At 34.5% G+C, this 24,943-nt stretch overlaps 2 protein-coding genes across 2 annotated transcripts; both read left to right on the forward strand.

Annotated features, from left to right (window-relative positions):
• Positions 1 to 184: 184 nt before the first annotated feature.
• On the forward strand, positions 185 to 8,339 carry si:dkey-16l2.17 (serine protease 33). Its single transcript, XM_056451374.1, has 7 exons — positions 185 to 408; positions 485 to 545; positions 635 to 658; positions 1,790 to 1,955; positions 4,349 to 4,620; positions 7,308 to 7,474; positions 7,548 to 8,339. Exons 2-7 carry the CDS (start codon positions 503 to 505, stop codon positions 7,794 to 7,796), a joined length of 921 nt encoding a protein of 306 aa, XP_056307349.1. The 5' UTR covers positions 185 to 408; positions 485 to 502; the 3' UTR covers positions 7,797 to 8,339.
• Positions 8,340 to 9,929: 1,590 nt separating this feature from the next.
• On the forward strand, positions 9,930 to 24,601 carry fus (FUS RNA binding protein). Its single transcript, XM_056453719.1, has 15 exons — positions 9,930 to 10,053; positions 11,874 to 11,898; positions 11,980 to 12,140; positions 12,229 to 12,397; positions 14,380 to 14,624; positions 15,083 to 15,266; positions 17,403 to 17,437; positions 19,797 to 19,829; positions 19,917 to 20,026; positions 20,122 to 20,251; positions 20,357 to 20,464; positions 21,296 to 21,422; positions 23,845 to 23,942; positions 24,023 to 24,158; positions 24,243 to 24,601. The coding sequence occupies exons 1-15, from the start codon at positions 10,041 to 10,043 to the stop codon at positions 24,280 to 24,282; spliced, it is 1,614 nt and encodes a 537-aa protein (XP_056309694.1). The 5' UTR covers positions 9,930 to 10,040; the 3' UTR covers positions 24,283 to 24,601.
• Positions 24,602 to 24,943: the final 342 nt, after the last annotated feature.

Below are 24,943 nucleotides of genomic sequence, written 5' to 3' on the forward strand. Positions count from 1 at the left end.
CTAACTGATAAGTACAGCCGGAGTTTAGCTCTCCCCCGGTTTGAGAATCTTTGTCCGGAGAACAACGGGCTCATTATTTAGGAGGAGGAGATTGGGAGCGCGCGTCGTGATTGGACATTGGGAACAGGTACAGGTACTTTCATATATTCTCTGCTTAATGAACATTTCTGTGCTTTAGCTCGGTGATCAATTCCTCTGTTGAAATTATATCGTGTTTATTAATCAAAACGGACGGAAAGGTAAACTTGGAGAGATACGAATATGTAGCATCACAAATCTTGGCGCAGTCGGTCTTCGGAGATTTGGGTTCAAATGGTTTTCTTGTGCTTAAAAGTAAACGGAGCTCGCTGACTTTTATTGTTCGAGTAGACGGAATATTCTTGAATTATAGCATCTTTGACATTACAGGTAAGTTGAATTTTGGTTGAATTACCAAGAACAATTAATAGTTTCTTCTTTAAAACGTGAAGGTGATTATTTACAGATATTCGGACTGAACACAATGACTGATTCATGTCTACTGCTGCTCTTCTTGATGGCGACAGGTTAATTGCATTGATGGTTAAAACTTGATGTTTGATTCATCATTGATTAAATTCCTAATTTGACTTTCCTCTTGTCTTAAAATGTACAGGATTGTCAACGTGTCTGGCACAAGGTAATTATTTTAATCTTATGGGTCAGTTACAGATTTGCAATGTTCTTTCAATTTGATATTTCGACTGAAATATGTCAACAATGAGCTTAAGATATTTACATATTTTAAACACTGAAATACCGCGACTAAATATATATAGTTTTAAATATTTAAAGATAAACTGTAGACTATGTGAGTTTTCTGTTTTACTGCACCTACATTATTTACTGTCATTTATCACTTGACCATAAAATTGGAGAATTGTCCATCCTGCATGACTCATTTTCCTCAGTTCATATTAATAATATTTCAAAATCAGTTCATTCACTGCTTTTTTAAATTTAAATAATTAATTATAAATATAAATGCGAAAAATAACATTACATATAGATTTGGAACACTTGTATTAAAATCCAAAATTATTTACATTTTCATGACATCAAATATTTTACCTGTGAACTGCCAATCACTGTTAAAAAAGTAGGTTATATTTAGTTTAATGTTTATAATAAATAATATTAATGCATAAGATCTTGGTAGAACATCTATCTATCTATCTATCTTGATATCTTGTTATCTAAAAGAAGATGTCTGCAAAATTGTTGCAAGCAATTTGTTGAATAAAAGAAATTTAATTTAGTAATGTTCAACTTAATTAGTTGACTAACTTACCTAATTGTTTAAATTTAGCCCAAATAATTTGTTTACAGCCACTTAACTTAAAAAGTTAATAAAGTTAGTAAAGGAATCATCGTTGAATAATTTTTTTCTTTGACTGTAAATCTTCTGACACCCTCCTTGCAGCTTTACAGTTCATTTAAATAATATATTAAATTCAAAATTCATTCAAAATTCAAAATCAATAAATTCAAAATTGTAAAACATGTAAATAAAGTAAACAGTGTTCATCAATTATATTTGAATATTAGTGAAAAGGAGAATGATGAACCTTAAAAATCTCCTCCTCTTTTGTAACCTTACCCACAACACTTTCCCGTACGCCTCATTTTTCCTGCTCCTGTTGTGTAGCTTCTTATTAGTACAGTGAGAAGATGTAATGATACTCTAGGGAAGTTATAGGGTAGGTGTGATCATGTAAGAAAATCCCTACAGTTTATTTGCACTAAATCTCCTCTGACCTGCTGATGTAAGTGTGCGGCAGGCCTCCGCTAGGGAAACGCATTGTTGGAGGAGTTGAAGCGTCACCAGGATCGTGGCCTTGGCAAGTGGATATTCAGATGGGATCCAATGGACATGTCTGCGGTGGATCTATCATTGCTAAAAATTGGGTCCTTTCTGCTGCGCATTGCTTTCCTAAGTACGTTTTACCTAGTGGTGAAGTATCTTTTTTATCAGAATATTTTTGTTAGAGGAAACTTTTTAAATTTACATCGCTAATATGTTTTTAAACAAACTTTTGGACATACCCACTTCATTTGAGAATAACTTTTTTTAATTTGGGCAGAGCAGGTCACAAGTTAACAACTCACTGATTTAACTGATCTGGTCAAAGTGAGTCTTCTTGATGCTGGGGAACAGAGACTATTGTTTTAGAAACAATGTTTTTAATACTTGGAGAAAATCCTCCTACATGTTCTCTTTGTAAATGCACTTTAACTATGAAGCAGGTTTTATTTGATAACTTCAGCTTTGATTCATTGAGGACTCAATTTTATTCAGTTCATTGTTTTGAAGAGATTTTTAACACTGTTAAATCAAATTCGGTTTTAGGGTTTTTGGCAAAAAAAAAAGTTTTTAAAAACCTGATGCACTGTAAAAATGCTGGGTCAGTTTGTGTTGGGACAACATGAAGGAATTAATTTAAGTTATTCATTCATTTATTCATTTGCATTTCGGCTTAGTCCCTTTATTCATCTGACCTCGCCACAGCGGAATGAACTGCCAGCTTATCCAGCATATGTTTTACGCAACGGATGCCCTTCCAGCTGCAACCCGTCTCTGGGAAACACCCATACACTCTTGCATTCAAACACATACACTACAGATAATTTAGCTTAGCCAATTCACCTATAGCGCATGTCTACCCAGAGGAAACCCACGCAAACATGCCACAGAAATGGCAACTGACCCAGCTGAGGTTCGAACCAGCATCTTCCTTGGTGTGAGTGACAGTGCTACCCACTGCGCCACTGTGTCGCCCTTAATTTAACTTCTTAGTTTTTACAAATTTGAGTGTATTGAACGTAAACCAATTAAGTTGTCCTCCCAAAAAAACTCAAGAATTTAGTTGTTTCAGCTCAAATTAAATAAGTAATTTGAACAAACAGCAAATGTAATTATTTGAGTGTATATTATATAACTGCAGTTCATGTTTTCTTACCCAAAACAAAGCCTTAGGGCATGGCGTTAAACACAAACAAGCTAACTTCCTGATGCTGTAGCACACAATAGTTTAGTATGGAGCTGCATAGCATTGTTCTTAAAATGTTTTTTGTTAAAAGTTATAATTTCGTATATGGGATGTTTATTTTAGTCAGCAGACATTTATAGTGCTTATTACTTTTTGAAATATACTTGTCTGTAGATTTGTATTTTGGTATTTTGACCTGGATTATCCTCATCCCATACTTATTAGTGGCATTGTTATCAGTGTATAGCACGTTTAGGAAGTAAAATTATAAATGTTCTTTGTAAAATGGATAAACATTCATCAAAAATTACATTTTACTTTTAATACATAAAAGAACACAAACAAGTACTTTTGTACTTTGACTTTTACGTAATATTTAAACTGGATTGATAATCTCCACTGAAAAAAAATCTGGGTTCCACACAATCGCTTTGTTTCGGACAACATGAAGGAATTAAGTTGACTAGTTCTAATGAATTTAAGTGTATTGAACATGAAACAATTGTGTTGTTTCAGCTCAAATTAAAGAAGTAGTTTGAATAAAAAGGGCAAATGTAATTATTAAAGTATATACACTGTAAAAAATGCAGGATTCCACACAACATCATGTTCTCTCAACGCAAATCGATTGAGTTAACTTCATTGTTTTTTACAAATGTAAGTGGATTGAACATAAAAGAATGAAGCTGTCCCAAAAAACCCTCGAGATTAAGTTGATTCAGATCATTCTAAATAAGTAGTTTGAGCAAGTGGCAGAAATCAATATTAGAGTGTATATTATATAACCACAGAACACGTTTTCTTACCATTAACATACCTTTAGAAGCTAGCGTGGTGTTAAACACACACAAACAAACTTCCCGATGCTGTAGCACAAAATAATGTAGTTTAGATTAACAATGCTTTTTATTTTAGTTGTTCAAATATATCCTTTTGTAAATTGTGTTTATATTTGTCTGCACACATTTAGTGTTTATTACGTTTTGATATGTACTTATCTGTAGATTTGTATTTTGACCTGGATTATCCTTCTTATACTGCTTATCATTAGTATTGTTATTAGTGTGTGGCAGGTATGGGAAAAAAGCGTACAATGAATAAAAGCGTACAATGTAAAATTAATAAACATTAATCAATAATTATGTTTTATTTTTAATACATAAAAGTATATAAACAAGTACTTTGGCTTTTAAGTACTTAATACTTTTACTGGAGAGATAATCTGTTCATTTTTATATACTCAAGTGCTTGATTTGTGCATCTTGTCCACTGTTATTACCATATTATTAATGCTGGTGTCGACTATGCGGACGTTAATGCTCTCTGTCTCCTACCCTCAGCCCCTCAGAAGTGTCTGCGTACACTCTGTACATGGGACGTCATCTGCTCAATGGCTATAACCAGTTTGAGAAGGTCAGTCACGTGCAGCGAGTGGTCATTCCTGAAGGATACTCAGACCCTCAGGGCGGCAGAGATGTAGCGTTGGTGCAGCTGCGCTCTCCGGTCTCCTGGACAGACAGGATTCAGCCCGTGTGTCTGCCGTTTGCTGGTTTCCAGTTCAACAGTGGGACCTTGTGCTACGTGACAGGCTGGGGACACAAACAGGAGGGTGGTACGTGTATTGAGAGAGACTAACAAAAATAACTGGCTTTCTTAGAAGTGTTGGCTGGATTTATTACTATTTTGTTTTTGTGTAATATAATTTGTAAGTCACTCTGGATAAAAGTCTCTGATATGAAGTGAATAATATGTTATTAATAATCACATGACAAACAATATGTAATAGCAGTGAGTAGTGAATGCAATTGAGAGGGAATAAAATGAAAGTTGAATTGCAAGAGGGAAGTGGATGGCATATTTACCTAAGGTTTTATATATATATATAAATATACAGTTGAAGTCAGAATTATTAGCCTCCCTGAATTATTAGCCCCCTGTTTATTTTTTTCCTCAATTTCTGTTTAACAGTGAGATTTTTTTTAGCAAACTTCTAAACATGAAAGTTTTAATAACTCATCTCTAATAACTGATTTATTTTATCTTTGCCATGATGACAGTAAATAATATTTGACTAGACATTTTTCAAGACACTTTGTTACAGCTTAAAGTGACATTTAAAGGCTTAACTAGGTTAATTAGGTAACTAGGCAGGTTAGGGTAATTAGGCAAGTTATTGTATAATGATTGTTTGATCTGTATATTATCGGGAAAAAAATTAGCTAAAGGAGGCTAATAATTTTGACCTTAAAATGTTATATATATATATATATATATATATATATATATATATATATATATATATATATATATATTAGGGCTGCACAATATTGGAAAAACTCAGTATTGCGATATGAATACAACTTCAGCGGATAACTTCTCTCTCTGTTTGAAAATAATTTATAATGTTAGATTGATTGGGATGATTGTGCAGTGGGAAAGCATCTCCATAAAATCTAATAAACAATGTATACATTTTTTGAGGTCCCCCAACACATTTTCGATGTGGTCTGTGCTATTTGCTGTGCATTTCTGTATTTGCATGTGTTGTGAGTATTTTCATGCATAATTACGATCAAGAAAAAGATAAAATTGTTTTATCGTTTCCCGAGTATAACAGTATCTAAGTACAGTAACTGAATGATAAAAATAAAAATAATTAATTTAAATTTATCTTTAAATCGTTAAAGTTACGAATGGTACAATTTATTATGCCTGAATGCTTTTAAGGTCATTATACAATCACAGGCATCAAAAACACATGCAAATGATGACTTATAATCCAGACTCAGCATCATGTATGCTCGTGATGTGACTATTGTGAATGATCACATTGTGATATCAATGCTGAAACAATATATTGTGCAGCCATAATATATATATATATATATATATATATATATATATATATATATATATATATATATATATATATATATATATATATACTTGGTTTAATATTCATATATATATATACATTTGTTCGTTTATCAGGAGCGTCTCACCAGCGATGTGGCAGTACAATTCACCATAAATCATACTATGAAAAGCAAAATTAAATCACTAAAATAATAGCAATATAAAACAAATCAAATTATCCTAATAAGTAGTTAATCACTATTTTTCATAAGTTATGTATATTATAAATAAAATTCTTATAATGCTGATTTAAAATTTCTATTCTTCATTATTTATATAAGGATGTTGCTCACTAAGATTAAAGGTGTGAATTCATTAATAATAGTGTAAAAGTTAACTTTTCTTTTCTTAATTAAAGAAATCAAATCCTAAAGGTATTATTCACCAAATTAACTTCCAGAAACATGAATTTTAACTTTTCTCATGGTCAAAATTTTGCCACAAAACCTTTCATTCTTTCTTTTTTCAATTTGTGACTGTTAAGTACTTTAGCATGTAAAACACTGAGCAGAGTCGTGATATAGCACACATAATGCATTTTACATGAATTAAATAAAGAAATATTAATATAAACGTATTTCAAAATGTACACAAATTGTTTATAGTTCAGACATCTGTAACTGCTTATTGATTTTATTTACATTATTAGTTTTTTTAAGTGGATAAAAGTGTGCCAAATGCATAAATATAAATATTCTCAGAGAGCAAATTAAATATGACAACATATATATATCAGAGAGCAATAAATATGACCACTTTTTAATTTTTTTACTGTTTTGCAGTGACAAAAAAAGTTTCCTTTTGTCTTTTAACCCTTTAACTGCCTGCTCTACCAAGTGGTTTACCATATTTTGACTTGTTTTAAATAATGACTGTTAAAGTCATTTAAAGAATGACACAGCGTTGTTGGTTTATAATGAAAATTAATCAAACATAATCCTGTTGCACTACTACACTTGATGTAGATTTTACTGTAACAAAAAACAAAACAAGAAAGCATGTTAAACGAGAATGTGAAATAAAAATAAAATGACATACTTCAAAAAATAAAGATGATTTAGTGTTCAAAAATGTTTTATTTTGATTATGTTTTTAAATGAATTGGTTTTACTCTTCATATTTTCTGATTTTTCAAGATGGTTGAGATTTAAGAAATGATGGGATGTGTTGAAGAAAATGCATAGAGTGTGTTATATAGCGACAAATGCAATCCAAACATTTTATTTGTTGGTGGGGCAGTTAAATGGTTATTATACATTTTCAGTCTCTAGACAAAGCTTCTCACAATTTTATTATTCTTTCATGTTATGATAGATTTACATTGTTTTGTACATGGGCTAAAGATATATTGCCTTTATTTGCACATTGTCTTTCCTTCAATAGTTTCCCTCACTGGAGCCGCAGCTCTACGGGAAGTAGAAGTGCCTATTATTGACCAATCATCCTGCCAGTTTATGTATCAGATTTTGTCGTCTGATTCAGCAACTGTTGACATCCTATCAGACATGATCTGTGCTGGATATAAAGAGGGAGGCAAGGATTCTTGTCAGGTATGTGGCTAATCTAGCACTGCACACTGACTGTCTTACTTTCCATCTGAAAAACATCATGTCTGTCTTTCAGGGGGACTCTGGAGGGCCTCTAGTTTGTCCTGTTGGCAATGGGACATGGATTCAAGCAGGAGTTGTGAGTTTTGGACTTGGTTGTGCTCAGAAAAACCGACCAGGTATCTATTCTCGAGTGTCAAGTTTTGAAAAGCTCATCCGCACCACAGTTCCAGAAGCGTACTTTTTGGGCCATGCTTGGAGAAGCAAAAGTCAAATGCCTCTGGTTATAGGCCTGTCGTTAGCATTAGTACTCATTTGGAGATAATGGATTAGTTAAGCAGATGGAATTTACAAGTGACACAATCATTCTTCTGTAAAACGCCACCGGTTTTGTTCATGTGGCATTAATTGTTTTTATTGCACATTAGAATGAAGTCAGTGCAAAGCTTCAAATGATCTTGCACATTATTTTTAATTATGATATGATTTGCAATATGTCTATATGAAATGATCTAGTCATCTGATCATGCCTAAGCACAATCTAGTCCTTGCATTGTTATTGTGTTTTAGAGTTATTATTATGTAATTGCAATAATGTCATCAAGACCTCAGAACACTTTATAATGCCAATATCCTAATTCATAGGATAAATTCAGTATCATTTTTTTTTATTTCTTATTTTGATTGATTGTCATGAAATTGTAATTGATTGACTGAATGAGGCATATGATTGCACACTGTCCACTGCTTGCTTTCACTCATGCGTTCAATATCAGTGTTGTAACATCTTAAATAATTGTACATTTTATATTGGATTAGTATGCCATTTGTTTTCTCTTTTGCATGTTTTTTAATGAAGATGGATTTGATTTTATCAGTTCTTTTAAGGGTCAAATGCATGTATTTAAATGTGCTTATATATGCATTCAATCTCAGTGTTGTGAGCTCTTTTATAATTGTAGAATTTACATTAAATTAAAATGCCATTTCAGTTTGTTTGTGTTTGCATGTTTTTTTTTTCTAATAAAAGTGCTTTTGGTTTGATCATTTCTTTAAGAAGCTACATATTTCAAATATGTCTTAAAAGGCTCAGTTAACTGATTCTTTAGTAAAAAAAACATTTTTATTAACATTTGCTTATAAAAATACAAACGTGAAAAGAAGAACAAATGTCAAATAAAGAGTTGGGGTTTTGAAATGCCAAACAGTACATCGCAATATTGATTACATTCAGAGAGAAAGACGAAATAAGTAAATAAATTTCCTAAGTTGTGTTTAACAGACAGTGTTTAAAGACATTTTTCACAGTATTTCCTATAAAAGGTTTTATTCTGGAGAAAGTCTTATTTTTATTAGTCTGTTTTTTGGAATTTCACAATAATTCAGACATAAAAATAAATCTTCAAAAAACATGCAAAGAAAAATATCAACAAAAACAATGAAGAGGAAAGGGGGGGAGCTCAAAGTATATATACAGGACTACCCCAAATGAAACAGATCAGAAAAAATATCATTATTTTTTGAATAATAATATTACAATATTCCTTTTAGCATGATAGAGCAAAGACTAGGTTCCAAATAATCCAAATATGGAGTCCAAACTTTGAAAAAAAGGTTCTGTTTTTTGTGTAACATGGGTAAGAGGTTCCAGAAGAACTAACTCAAAAATGATCTTGTGCCAACCTTTGAGTGATGGAGATTTATCACTAATCCAATTAAGTAAAACTTCTTTTCTGGCAGCAAAGGTTAATATATTATACAATTTATTATTAGCTGATAAAAAATGCGTCCATAGGTATACCCAATAATCAGTGAAACTAGGTCAATATCCAGAAAAAGATCTTTTCCAGAGAAAAGCAGTTTTTAATAAATAAAAAAATTCAGAATCAGAATTTTCATTTTTTTTAAACCATTTTAAGGTAAAAAATTATTAGCCCCTTTACTATATATATATATATATATATATATATATATATATATATATATATATATATATATATATATATATATATATATATATATAATTATTATTATTTTTTTAATAGTCTACAGGAAAAAACCATCGCTATACAATAACTTGCCTAGTTACCCTAACCTACCTAATTAACCTAGTTAAGACTTTAAATGTCACTTTAAGCTGATATAATATGTCAATAAGTAGCCCTTTTAACAATGTATATGTCTACAAAACAAACCACTGTTGTTCATTGGCTTTGCTAGGTTTCTTTAGCCTTAAATTATTACTACACTTGCTGCAGGGTTTGAAAAATAAGTAACACATTTAAAATGATTAGTTGAATATACAATAGACCCAAGGAATACACAATATAAATATCATTAATATAAATTATACAAAAACAAAACAGTAAAAATACACTCAAAAGATACCCAGATGAATCAGATGAATGGCTGAGTGTGACATCACCGTTGCCGCCTACCGGTTCAACTCGACACTGCATCATCAGCGTCATCGCCAGTCTTTCTGCGCACTTAACCGAAGGCGACTGTACATACAACACCTCAGATATTGTTATTCTGCGTCATTTCTAAAAGGATTTCAAGCGCAAACATGGCGTCAAACGGTAAGATGTGGTCAAGGAAACATTTCAGGTTTATGATATTCGTTGATATTCATAAGGTTTAGCCGACGCATAGCATCTGCTGCGAAACACACATATTTATATATTAACGTTAATAACGTTATATGTCTTTCGCTTGCACACACCGATGACATTTGTTATGTATTTGATATTTTATAGGGGCAAGGGCCTCATTTGGTGCATTGATGATTTTATTTGTGAAAAGACGAATGGAAGAACATGTCGGCATCCGCCATTTTGTTTGCAGCTCTTTCGGCTTAAGCTCGTTTGTTCTACTGACCTATATTTGAGCATGAGACCACGAAATTTGACTTCTTTTAATGCAGTTTCAACAAACTTGACGTAATATGTTTTAGAGGGATAACGTTAACGTTACAATATCTAGAATTCTCTACATCCTGTATATTTTATATTAGCGACGCAATAAAACTGGAACGATCCCAGCTCGTTTATTATTTAACAGTTGCTTTAAAGGGACAGTACGGCCAAAATTTATATTTTGTCGTCATTTACATGCATTCATGTTATTCCCAACCCAAATGTACTGTGAAAAAGAGTATTCTGAAGAGTCCTGGTGAATGGTAACAAGACAGTATTGTTCACCTTTGACATTTCATTCATTGTATGGACAGAGCAGTAAGACATTTTCTTAAAATTCTTCTGTGTGTTCCTCCAAACAAAGTAGTATTCAAACACATAACTTAATTCAATTTAAACCTAAGTAAACTTAAATGTTACTTAAGTAAAATAAAATTACATTGAACGTTTCCAGAGGTGTCTGAATAAATGCTGTAGAAAGTACAACTATTCACTTATTATGGATATGCAGTAAATTATGCAGTAAATATTGTATTTTTGCTCTCAAAAGCACGTAAGTGGAAGATTGTTATATGTCCAAAAGTGGCTTTACTGGTAGAGAAATTATGATTTATAACAAATAATAAGATGATTCTATTCAAGAACTTGTATCTGTACTAGACCGTACTAGTACTCTGTACTAGAAAATGAAGATTCATATCAACCCTGTGTATTGTAATATATTTAATTATTCACATCACATAAAGTCACATCAATTGCTTTTATTTTCAATTTTTTCTGTTTGTCTCATGATATAATTCTCTATGATCTTTATTTGACGGATTATTGGTATTGTTATTTATTTGTTATATTCACATTTGTATCTTATTTATTTGGGACCAGACAATACTATGGTTCTTGTTTTACCTTTCTTCATTTGGACTTAATTTGAATGGGGTATATGCACACAGACTTTTCATTTCAGCCAGCCAGCCAGCCTCAGCGCTTCCGATGAAGTGTCTTTCCATCATAAAATTTCTACATTCAAGGTCTGATTTCTATAAAAACCTGTGATCTTCACTGCCTGATAGATATACAATATAAAATGGGTCTCAGACCAGACAAGAAGCACTGCATTAAATTCCATTATCACCCACAATGTCTTTATAATATGACAGTTTATTTTACCCCAGTATTTTCATTGGAGTTTCTGCGCTCACCTGCTGGTCTTTCATCTCGTTTCACGCTTAATCAACTAAATAAATGCTTAAGTCTATTTAACTGAATGTATTGTAATTACATCACAACATTTATGCTGTAAAAGGAACCTTATGAAATTGAAAATAGTCACATAAAGCTTTCACTGGACGTTTATCATTGGCTGAAAAACACTAGCTGGTCATATACCCCATTGAATGCTTTATCAGAAACCTTAATGAATAAAGCTATATATTAAAAAAGAGAGAAGATAGTAATATAAAATTAACTTTGTCTTTTCTCTTCAGATTATGGCCAAACCTCAAGCCATGGGTAAGTTCTAAATCTACCTTCTATCAGCCCATCCCATTCCTGAGTGTCAGCACAATACTGAATGAATTGTAATTTGTCCAGGTATGGGGGTTATGGAGGACAGTCCGGCCAGAGCTACAGTCAACCTTCTGCCCAGAACTACAGTCAGCAGAGCTATGGAGGATACAACCAAAGCTCAGAGAGCAGCTCTGCTCAGTATAATCAGGGTGGATACAGCTCCAACTATGGACAGTCCCAGTCAGGTATTAGTCATGAATATCTGCAATTGCTCAGAAAAGGTGAACCAGTTCATTCAGTAACCTTACCTTACCTTATCTTATCCATTTTTAGGAGGATATGCGTCTCAGGCCCCCTCTCAAGGCTACAGTCAGTCCAGTCAGTCGTATAGCTCTGGTGGCTACAGTAACACTAGCCAGCCTCCACCAGCTCAAAGCGGAGGCTACAGCCAGCAGTCTTCTTATTCTGGCTATAACCAGTCTTCTCCTGCATCTGCCCCTGGGTGAGAGTTCAGCTTTAAGTGTCAGTCTGTGTCCAGTCTAATTATGTGAATGGTCAGTACGTTTACGAGACAGGGCTCAACAATAAGGACTGCCAGATGGCCCGGGACCACTGTGATAGACCGTCGGGACAGTAGATGAAATCATAACTGGCCCAATCGGGCAAGTGCTGCCTTGTCACTAAATAATTTGCCTGTGACTATTTCTCAATCGGTGCAAATACAGTCTTAGAATCGAGAAACAGTTTGCTGTGCTTTTAAGCCTTTAAATGCTACCTTCTCTGTGATGTCATAAACATCATATTGCTTTTCAGTTCCCCTTAACTGATTGGATATTTTGAGCATGTTATTTTTTTCTATAGCCTGGTAACAACCAGTACAGCAAAGAGACGGTAACACCGCCGCAACATCAAATTATGTGGCTAAAGGAAAACATCTGTTTCTAATGTCTTGGAACCAGACATTTACGTGGGAACAACACAACGAAAAAAATAAAGGGATGTTCTGCAGGTTGCCATCAGTTTGGCAAGTCAGCCACGAAAAATACCTGCCTATTTTCCATACTGCTTTTTTGTTTGCGCAACACTTTGAATTTTGCTCATTATACATTTATTAAAATTGTTATATATTTAAATTCTAGATTCACAGACGTTTTTTTTTTTTTATTATTTAATTTAAGAAATAGTCATTAACTTATTTCATTTTGGTGGGGACAGTAGAAATTTTGGCAGGGCAAGTAATAATCTCAACCACGGGCCCAATCATGCCAGTAGAAAAAATCCTTAGTGTTGAACCCTGCGAGAACAAAAAATGTTAATGTACTGTTGATTTAATTCATTTTAACATGGTTAAGTCTATATTCTGATTAAAAAATCTTCCATGTAAACAGAGATTTCAGTCATACTCTTAAGGGCGCACTCACACTATGCTATCTGAACTGTGCCCAGGCACGTTTCCCAGTTCATTTGAGAAGTGTGAGCGCTCTGAATCGGGCTCAGGTGCGGTTCAGTTGGCAAGCCCTGGCCCTGTTGGAAGTGGTGTGCCTGAGCGCGATTCACTTGGGCTCGAAATTTAAGATGAGACGTCACTTTTAAGTGACTGTTTCATATGAATTTATTTATCATTCTTACTGTTTATTGAGCACAAACTGTCGTAGTTTATTAAAGACACAAACCCCTCACTGCACGACAGCTGCACCTTCAGCAAACCTCCTAATTCCTGCAGCACCAGGACTTTTATGATCATTTATGAGCGTCAAAAGTGACTGATCTGTTCAGCGAAATACTTTGTCGACTTATGGGTAACCATATATATATATATATATATATATATATATATATATATATATATATATATATATATATATATATATATATATATATGGGTAACCATATACTGGTGAACATTTTAAGTCTTTTTTTAAGACATTTTTCCCTTGTGTTTTTGCCCATTTTTTTAAACTGTTCTGAAGCATTGCATATTGCGTTTTTAGAAACAAAGGCTCGTTCAGTGTGAATGAGCCCTAAGGTGTGCAGTTATTTTCAGATAAACCCTTAGCTAATGTAGGTCCAGGCAGTTCCTGACTTTACAGTTTTTATCTCACTGTGCTGAATGATTTAGGTTATTTCACAGCTACAGTTGAGCAACAGTAAAATATCAAAATAAAAGGGTTTGAATGAGATGCGTTAAAAATAGTCCTGTTGACAGCAATATTTTTAGAACAAAAATCAGCCGATGTCTTGAAATACAACATGGTTTGGTAACCATACTATAAGTTATTCTAAAAATAATTGATTCCGGTCTGTTGAATTATTAGGAAATAAATCCCACTTTGTCGTTCCATGTTGTGGATACACCTCAGGTGTTATATCACCACCTCACGTATTATTTTCAAATAATTCTGCATCCCGTTGTTAGTTATGCCATGCGTGGTAATATTGTTATGCCATGTGTGGTAATATTGACAGGAATATGTTGTGTTTCAGTGGCTATAGCAGCAGCTCTCAGTCTTCAGGCTACGGTCAGCAGCAGCAGAGTGGAGGTGGGTATGGAGGCAGTGGTGGTCAGTCTGGAGGATATGGGAGCAGTGGGGGCCAGAGCAGTGGATTTGGGGGTAGCGGAGGCCAACACCAGTCCTCTCAGTCTGGAGGAGGGTCTTACAGCCCATCTCCTAACTACAGCTCTCCTCCACCACAAAGCTATGGGCAACAAAGTCAGTATGGACAGGGAGGTGGGTTTTGCTCATCATATTGAAGTTTGATTTGTTGTGTTCAGCTTGTAGGTCTAAATCCAGAAAAACAAGTAGCAATATTTATTATGTGGGTCAAGGACAAAACGGGTTAACCATGTAAAGAGTTACACAGACTTGATGAACAGAGTTTTCCTACATAATTTATAGTTTGTATTCTATTTTTATCATTTTTTTCTAAACAAAAAAATACTTGGCATAAATTTAGTTTTAATCAAGATTTACAGAAGATGTGCACTAAATTTTAGTTGAGTGTAACGAGTTTATTTACCTAAAATCATTTGATGACATATTATAAGAGACTAAATAAGGATCACAGTGTATAAATTAGGCAAATCTCTAATATCATATTTCTTAAAATTGTTTCAAAGTGTTTATACAGTGCAAGACATCGTAATAATACTGTATTTGTATTTTAATGTGTTGTATTTCTGTTCTAGGTTATAACCAGGATAGCCCACCAATAGGTGGTGGAGGAGGTGGAGGGGGGTATGGTGGTCAGGATGGCGGATACAGCCAGGACGGTAGAGGTGGACGTGGCCGTGGAGGTGGCTTTGGAGGTCGAGGAGCGGGTGGGTTTGACAGGGGTGGTCGTGGAGGACCCCGTGGCAGAGGAGGAATGGGGTAAGGAAATATTCAAATCACAGATTTCTTCCATCTCCTTCACTTAAAGTCCACCTGTATGCATCTGTGTGTGTTAAAGTTGAAAAGCATTAACATCAGGTAGAAGGTTAAAATATAGCTGAAAGTCTTCCGTGATATGAACTGGCTGTGCTGAAAGTAAAGTATGGCTTAGACCATGATTAACTACAGATAAATGATTTGTTTAAAGTTACGGTCTTCTTAAGGTATTAACGTGGTATCAAAACCAACAGAGGCATTTTGTCAGTCAGGAACCAAAATGATGTGGTGTATGATTGATTGGTGATTCATATATTCATGTGTCTGTCTAAAATGATGCATTATCTTCAGCTGGTGCCAGTGTGCTGAATGTTTCAAAGTCTCAGACTTCACAAAATGCGGTCTACTTAAAAACACATCTGATTAGTTTTTGCTCAATGAGTGAGCAGGTATTTACTTTAAGAATGAATCTGTTCAATTTGTTTGATAGAAACAAAACAAGAGGAAAAAAACCCTAAAGAATTGTGGGTTTGAGTGCATCACATCACATGTTTGCCTTCACACATTCACATTGCACAAATCTGACACGGTGTTTACTAGTGTTATAATTCCAAATATCTTAGGTTGTATTGAGATTCCCTTGACGTATAGTGTTCTGTGTTTCGTCATGTCTTCCCATGTTATCAGTAATGCTTCTGTTTCTTTTAATTTTCCAATAGTCATAAGTTGGGGTGCACCGATACTGGTATTCAAGTTTGGATACCGTGTTAAAAACTGGTAGTATGCAGTGTATTGATTACACTTTCCTGAGATTTTCTATAATTTCACAAGCTATGTCGTGACTCTTTGAAGCAAATTGATTCAGTTGGATGTTGTGAAAGAAAACCCTTTTTCTAATGCTACTTGTGGATGAGTGAGAGACTGCTGAAATGATTGATCTTCTCTGCTGCATTTTTCCCCAATGCCCTTATGATCAGCTCTGCCATATATTTGATGATATTATTAGGAGTTATAGCACTTCAGGAAGATGTTACACATACAACCTTCAAATCTACATTTTTGATGTGCTTCAAAAGTAACGTAACGCTTCATTTTACAGTTTTTTTTCAGTACTTGCATGTACAATAATTACACTGTAACACACAACGTGAAATAAGTGTAGCCAAAAATTCCAGGGAATCACAGGTGTCGGCTAAAAAAAATAATAAAGTATCGGTGCATCCATAGTTTGATTTGCATACAATTTTACAAAGCCCCCAAATAATGCACTCATTCTTAATTGACACGTAAATGTTAAAATGCTACATAGTTATTTGAAGCAGCAGATGATAAATCCCATCTGGCTGTGATCTCATTTGTTTTTTAAACCTCCATCCTCTCCTACAGGATTATTGTGTGTTGCAATGCTTTAATGAATCTTTAAATCTCCTCCTAGGCTGGTTTCTACATGATTCAGCGAATTTAGGCTTTTCCTTTTGAAGAAGATAAAACAGAAAGTTCTAGAAAACTGGGAATTGGGAAAGTGAGGGTTAGTCAAGAATAAATGGGAAATGCGTGACTAAAAGAAGGTACAAGGTAAAAATAAAAGGTAATGTTTAAAGATCCTTTCAACTCTTAAAAGGATCTTAAAACGGTATGGAACAGCAGAAGAGTAATACAAAAGGGGGAAAGTGGTGACATCAGTAATACCTGTCCTAGTTTAAATGCAAAACTAAATGCAGTGTATGCAGTTTCTGTCCAAAGTAGTAGAGCATGGGTGCTGTTCACTACATTAGGTGAAGATGCTTGGGAAAATAGGTACTTAAATCAGAAAAGTATTGATTTGGTCAAGGAGTACGAGTTCACTGCACAACTGCATGGTAAAAGATATATGGTAATTCCTTCTAACGCAGTAGGCCAAATGGTTATGATAGTGTGCCTGCGTGACTTTGAAATATATCAAGAAGGATCCAGAAGCCCTTATGGGTGATAAAGACAGATGTATCTAGTGAGAGGGGTAATTCAGCAGGTAGAAGGGCAACAGGGGTCTTGTAAAACGGATGGTGGAGATGGGTGGGGCCTTTCCAGCCTCAAGAGTGAAATGGGGCACCACCCTCGTCAACCTTCAATTCGTCTTGCTTCTCTCTCCTTCTCCGTCAGAATGGGCGATCGCGGAGGATTCAATAAGTTTGGTGGTAAGTGACAAACTCTTTAAACAAGGAACTTCAGGGGTTTAAAGAGAGCCTGGTCTAGGAGGGAGGAGTGGGTGTCTGGTCGTGTCACAGAGACAATTTTTTTTAAAGAATATGATAAACTGAATGGAGTAATCACTTGGGGTAGTGATAAAGATGAGTGGGAAACAGTTGGGCTGTAAATCAAGTCATAAGTGGTTGCGGAAAAAACACAAAGCCAATAGCTAAAGACCGTAAGGGTTATTTGAGCTCAAAACTGAAATTCAGTCATTTACTTTGTTTTTTCATACTTTTCTTATGTGAAGAAAAAAAATGCCATTATCATTTTTGGTGAATTATCCTTGTACGGAAAGCTCCGGTATGTACTTTTTTCTTATCAATATCACTGCACATTTTTGAAAAGGAGGTCATTTTCAGTGTTTAAAAAGTGATATTTCACAGTAAATTACTGGAAATGAAGCTCTGGATTCTGGAAATTTAAATTAAAAAGAATCTAACAAGCAGACATGGAACCGAATGTTTGTTGATGCATGTTAGCTTTTGTATGAATAATAGGAGCTTTTTGGTATGAATAATAATTCAAAGGATGAATCGAAAAAAAAAATTTTTTGAATTTTTATTTATCAGTAAATGTTCCCTGGAAATCAAACCAATTACCCTCACACCATGCTGTAGTTGAACTCTTAAAAAAAGTCTGCATTTTCAATACAGTATTGTTTTACTGTGGTTGGACCATTAATAAAAACATGTGCACATATCTTTATCAGATGTACAATTCCTGCAATGCATGGAATGCCGTTAAAAGTGTGGGAGAATGTTGAATATAGAAATATTCATTAAACTGAAATTAAAAATGCCTATCAATTACAGATTTTTCAGTCATTTTTTAAAAATCACAAATGATCTATATCGTTGGAGTTTTTTTTTTCCTTATTTTGCTGCATCAAACCTAATCAGAGAATTTTTTAAGAAGGTTAGGTTGGCAAACAGCTGGATTCTGGAAGTTGTTCAGTCAATTGCTGTCCGGTGGTTTTAGACTTCTACACTAAAATCAGGGGGAAAAACAACAGGAATGAAGAACGAAATTAAGGGAATCTGTATTACACTGCATATTCACAATATACTGCACATTGTCAAAGATTAATAATGTTCATAATTGCTTGAACATCAGCATCATGAACCGCAAACTAATGTGCTTGTGTTTGCCACGGTGTTTCTAAGTGGTAACTAATGACATCTCAATGTATACCAATGGTAAAACTTGCTTCTCTGGTTAGCTCAAACACAATCTAATGCAACCACATCCATGGGTTTTGTGTGGAACTAATATTTTATGATGGACTATAAGGTGAACTTATAGGTGAAGCTTGCTACATTTCAGGTTGAGAAATTTGTATGTTTCTAATAAGGAGAATCGTGGTCATATTTCCTAAAACTGAAAGCAACCTGTTTGGGTTTCAATGTTTTTCTTATAAACGCGGTTTGATTCGACTGGTAAAAATTGTACGATGGTGGTTTACGGTTGATCATCGCAGGCTCTCAGTGGTGCTGGTAATTCTTGTGTAAAATGGTTGTGTGACGTGGTAAAAACCAATGTCTGGTTGTAATCACAGACAAAAAAAACAATGAAATGACAGTGTCTGATGATTTGTCTGTTTCGAAATCAGCTTTTGTGGATTACCGAATAAGAGGCAGTCTATGAACGCACTGTCATTGTCATGTTTCGGAGGTGTTCAGTGCTGATTTAATAACAGCGTTTTCAATTAAAAAAAATTATGGGTACAAAGTGGTTTTCAGTTAGAGGTTGTGTTTGTTAGCCTTTCATGAGATACTTACAACTAAAACCAACTTACTAACACACCAATAACAACAACAAAAGACCCAAAAGCAGAATGTTAAAGAAAGATTGAATGGGTTTTGCAGGAACTTATTTGGATGACTATTGCAAGGTTTTCCGTTTTCCAGAAAAATAAAGATGTGCAATATAAAAGCCAGTACATGGAGTTGTCTGGTATAAATGCAGGTTATCCCATGAGGATGAATCATTCTGCAGTTGCTGGTATGGGAGGACAGATTCTCCCACTTAAGTTCTTGGACATTTTTAAAATCTTTAAACACCAATTCCATCGAGTGTTTGTTAGTAACAATGCGTATGGTGCTTTTGGTATAACTCTTATACAGCCAAATATGCTGCTACATCCGGTTCGGTTTTCAATACGTTGAGCATAAATTATATATAATTGATAGTACAGATGTGCATTATGAGATGAAGGAAAGTCAAAGGATGAAAAACGTAGAAATGATTGCACACTGCGTTCTTCTGTACATGCATAATATTAATGAGTGTTCCTTTCACTTAAAGGGCCCAGGGATCATGGAGCCGGTGGGCCCAATAGTAAGTCAAATACAGCAATTATTATGATTGTCTTGATTATTAGACGGTTATTCAAACCTAATAATAAATTTCTGTTTTTTGTTACAGTGCAGGAGCAGGATAACTCTGACAACAACACCATCTTTGTACAAGGTCTTGGAGACAACTATACTGTGGACTCGGTCGCAGACTTCTTCAAACAGATCGGTATCATCAAGGTACAGTGGCAAGGCAAAAAAAATTCTGTGATGGAGATGTCTGATGTCTTCACAAAGTTCTTCTGAGCTGAATATCTAGTTGTTTTCTCACACAGGTGAATAAGAAGACAGGATTACCCATGATAAATCTGTATACAGACAGAGAGTCAGGGAAGCTTAAAGGGGAGGCTACTGTTTCCTTCGATGACCCTCCTTCAGCAAAAGCGGCCATTGATTGGTTTGATGGTACGTTGAAGAGGACGACGAGTTCATTTCTTTTAAAACAAGACTGGGGTCTGTTTATTTGCTATTGTAGGTTTTTAATGAGTCTCATACATCTTGCCTTTTTAGGCAAAGATTTTAATGGAAATCCAATCAAGGTGTCCTTCGCCACCCGCAGAGCTGAGTTTGGTCGTGGTGGCGGCAGCGGTGGCATGAGAGGTGGTCGTGGTCGGGGAGGTTGGTGTACATTCTTGGAGATACACTGGTCCCTTGTTATTTGCAGGAGTTACGTTCTAACAATAACCCGCGTTAAGCAAAATCGTTAAGCAAAAAAAGTTGTCAGCTTTGTTTTTATATTATAATAGACGTTTTAAAGCTGTAAAACCCTCTATACACTTTTCTCAGATAGGCTTTAACATTTTTACACTTTTCTCTCTTGTTTAAAACTCTCAAAGTTTAAACCTTCGTAGAAAAATAAGTCCGGTATTTTAGAAGGAAACAAAAGACCAAAACCATTTGATCTTCATCTATTTATTCCGTAACGGCGCCCTACAGCCGTGTAACTTCTACCTTCCTTTAACATGTCCAGAAGTTCAACTTTTTGTACGATGGTTAGCAACATTGTGGGAAGCAAACTTGCGAACATACAGTACAGCACTTCAGAGTCACACTGCTAGCAATTTAAGATTTATGTAAATTTGGCGATCTGAACACATTCTGTACTGTAGAGGAGACACGACATGGAGGAGACAAGGGTCACCAATCTTGCTCCTGGAGGTCCGGTGCCCTGCAGGGTTTAGCTCCAACTTGCCTCAACACACCTGCCTGGGTGTATCAAGCATACCTAGTAAGACCTTGATTAGCTTGTTCAGGTGTGTTTGATTAGGGTTGGAGCTAAAATCTGCAGGACACCGGACCTCCTTACCAAGCATTTAAAACCATGCATGTGTGTACATGTGATAATTCACACTTACTCAAATGAACTGCATTTACTGAGCCATTGTATCAGAGTTGATTTTATTTATTCTGTCTATACTTTGGTTTGATATGGTTTTCTTCTTTTGGCAGGGCCAATGGGTCGTGGGGGATTTGGGGGTGGCAGAGGTGGTGGTGGTGGTTTCCAAGGCAACAATGGTGGTGGTAGTGGGAACGGCGGCGGTCAGCAAAGAGCAGGAGACTGGAAGTGTTCAAACCCGTAAGTGCTGGCACATGTGAAGGTGCAATTTACATAATATGAATTGCAAACAGAACAGCCACAAATTTGTGCGTGTATATATACAGTGCTCAGAATAATTGAGTACAGCCCATTTTGACAATGAATCTTGTGATCCATTTCTCAGTGAATATAGTCAATGTACTTTGCTGTATTTAAAGAAAACTAATTTATTAAACAGATATATTTATTAACATATTTTATCCACCAAACATATTTAGAAATTGAAAGACAGTACAATTAAATCCAAGCAAAATATTGCAAAAAAAAAAAAAAAATACAAATTATAAAATTTCAACTAAATTGTTCAATTATTTTGCTTCTCTTAATTTTTCCTCTTTTTTTAAAATTTGTATTTAATATTTTTCTATAACATACAAATTTGGGTGTTCTAGTTTTTGGAGCATTATCTTAAGTTATTTTGTTAGATAAGCTCCAGATTTGGCTTCAGTACTGACTAATCTAATGTATATGCACAAATATAATATTGTATAGCTTCCTATTAAAATATGAATTTAAAAGATTTGTGAGGGGTATACATGTATGTATGTATGTATGTATGTATGTATGTATGTATGTATGTATGTATGTATGTATGTATGTATGTATGTATATATATATATATATATATATATATATATATATATATATATATAGATATATAACATATATATATAGATATATAACATATATATATATAGATATATAACATATATATATATAGATATATAACATATATATATATATAGATATATAACATATATATTATAGGTGGGTATAGATTAATTTTTAAATCTAGATTAATCTTGATTAATTTCGAAATTAATCTAGATTAAAATGGCTAATTTGAATTCTGCCGAAAACATTCAGAATATTTGTGCTACCCAAATAATAAATCTTTGAGAATGGGTTCCTCGAGCGAGGTGGCACATTAGACCAGGGGCTCATCTCCTATTTCCAAAATGCATCACAAACTGCTTGAGAAACCGTTCTACTATGATAATTGGTGATGAAAATAAATAATGTTCAGTAAAACATTATTCAGTTAAACATGAATGTTGAACTGTAGGCCTACATAAGCTCCAAACAGCGATTTCATACTTGCTTTTGATGCCCGTACATACAGAAAATGCTGCTTCTCAATGCCAAGTTCACAGAGCCCTGACGCTGTGTCAAACATTGAGTATGTTTACATGGGCAACAATACTTTAATACAATTTTAATATGATTAAAACAATACTCTGATTGAGAGTCTACCATGTAAACAGTTATATTGATTACCTTAATGCAACTAAAGTCATAACTGAAGTAAACAGAAATGGAATAAGACATGTGGAGTTTTCAGATATTAGTGGCATTACTGAAGTAAACACTGCAATCAAACTATTGTCATGTAGGACATTTCACCATATTTTCCGTAAAGGACCACACACACACACATACACGCGCACACACACACACCGCGAAATGCGGAAGTTTTTTTTCTTTACGTTTGGCGAGCGTTATTACACTATAACACTCTCACCAGTCCTTGCTCCTTATTTGCGTCTAATACCCCAGTTTGTCACGGCGTATGAATGAAATGTTCATGAGTTGGAAGTGAAACTGCCGAACTGCAGTTAAAGTCAGGCATCCTGCTGATTTGATTCAGAAGGGCACTTTTTTGTCAGATGGCTCACTGGTCAGGTATCCCAACTCAACTTTGAGATAAAGAGTCTCGCGTTAACGCAGCACGTTAACGCCGATAACGGCCCAGCACTAATATACATATATATATATATATATATTATTTATTTATTGCATGTAATATAACATCAGAATTCCCATCTTTAACGGTCTGCCAAGTCTGAGCTGAAAGTAAACAATTACAGGAAAAGATGAAATGACAGCAGCCTAGATTATAACATTTTATATAAATTATTAAATGTCTCCTCTTGCTGTAATAGAATTACACAGATTTAATTTATCAAAATATTGTGTCTATTACTAAGATCAAGCTGCCTCATTCTTTCAGTTTCTTGATTACATGGCCTTGATTATATATTTTTTTACAAACAGTAAACAGTTGATGTACGGCTCTGAATTTTATGCCAATGTATGGTATTTCTAAGTTGTATTCTTAGGTTTTACAACAGGGAATTATTTTTTTTTTTTTACAATGAAAACCAAATCAAATTGAAACTGTGACCACCAAACTATGACACAAACTGAACCAGTGATTTTGTGAACAGTTCCACTCTTTGTGTGGATTAAATTTACCAACTCTCAGCTCTCTGCTATATTTGTATTTCCAGCTTCCATACAACAAAATTCAAACATTAAAAATAGGATTTCTCAGTGTAACTGCTTTGAAATAATGCAAATTGTTAAACATTGACTTTGATCTTCTCTTATGTCTGTGCAGGACATGTGGAAATTTGAACTTCTCATGGCGAAACGAGTGCAATCAGTGCAAAGAACCCAAACCGGAAGGAAGTGGAGGAGGAATGTCCCCGATGGGAGGTAAAGAGGAGCAAGATGTTGTAGTAGCAGCTGACTCTTGAGCTCAGACAGTGGATTAGTGGATTCATGTGTTTGTGTAGGTGGTTTTGGAGGAGAGCGGGGCAGAGGTGGCTTTGATCGAGGTGGTTTCCGCGGTCGTGGCGGCGATCGAGGAGGCTTCAGAGGAGGAAGAGGAGGAGATCGCGGAGGATTCGGACCTGGAAAGATGGACTCAAGGTGAATGTTCTGGTGCACATCTTAATATTTTAATTGATAAAAATAATATTTCAATATACACCATTCATGTTGTGTGTTTTTCAGGGGTGACCACAGACATGACCGCAGAGACCGCCCCTACTAACATCTCTTTTGTCTAAATCCGACTTTTAATTCTACGTGGGACCAGTATTCAATCCACATTTTTCCTCAAGTTTTGTGTTGTATGTTGTTAAAATAAGTGTTTTTGTTTTAGTTATGCTATTATTATTATTATTATTATATATTTTTTACTATTTTTCTGTATGATCTCATATTGTTAATTATGACTATTTGTTTTTATTTTCTTTCTCTGAATTTGCTGGTGGTTAGGTCACCTTAGTAATATTTGTGCAATTTATCAAATGTACTTTCTTTGACCTTTTTTGAAAGATGTGAATTAAAATGAAAACCATTTGAAGGAAGTTGTGATGAGGCGTTACTTAATCTCAACTTTTTCTTTCACATTTAAAAAAAAAATCAATTTCTATTCTTTTCTTTGTCATTTATTTATAGTAAAACCCTGAATCAGAAGTTAAGACAGTATGGAAAATGCAAATAAAAGAAGAAAGTAGTGATTTCCAAATTTACTTTTACCTGTATTTCTTTGTAGACAATATAAACACAAAATATTTCATGTTTTAGCTGGTCAACTTCATTTCATTTTTAAATATAAATCCTTTCCTGTCATTCAGGCCTGCAGCACATTACAAAAAAGTTGGGACAGGAACTATTTATAGCTAGTTATCAGGTAAAGTGGTTAAATA

Source organism: Danio aesculapii, chromosome 3 (assembly GCF_903798145.1).
Source record: "Danio aesculapii chromosome 3, fDanAes4.1, whole genome shotgun sequence".
Lineage (NCBI taxonomy): Eukaryota > Metazoa > Chordata > Actinopteri > Cypriniformes > Danionidae > Danio > Danio aesculapii.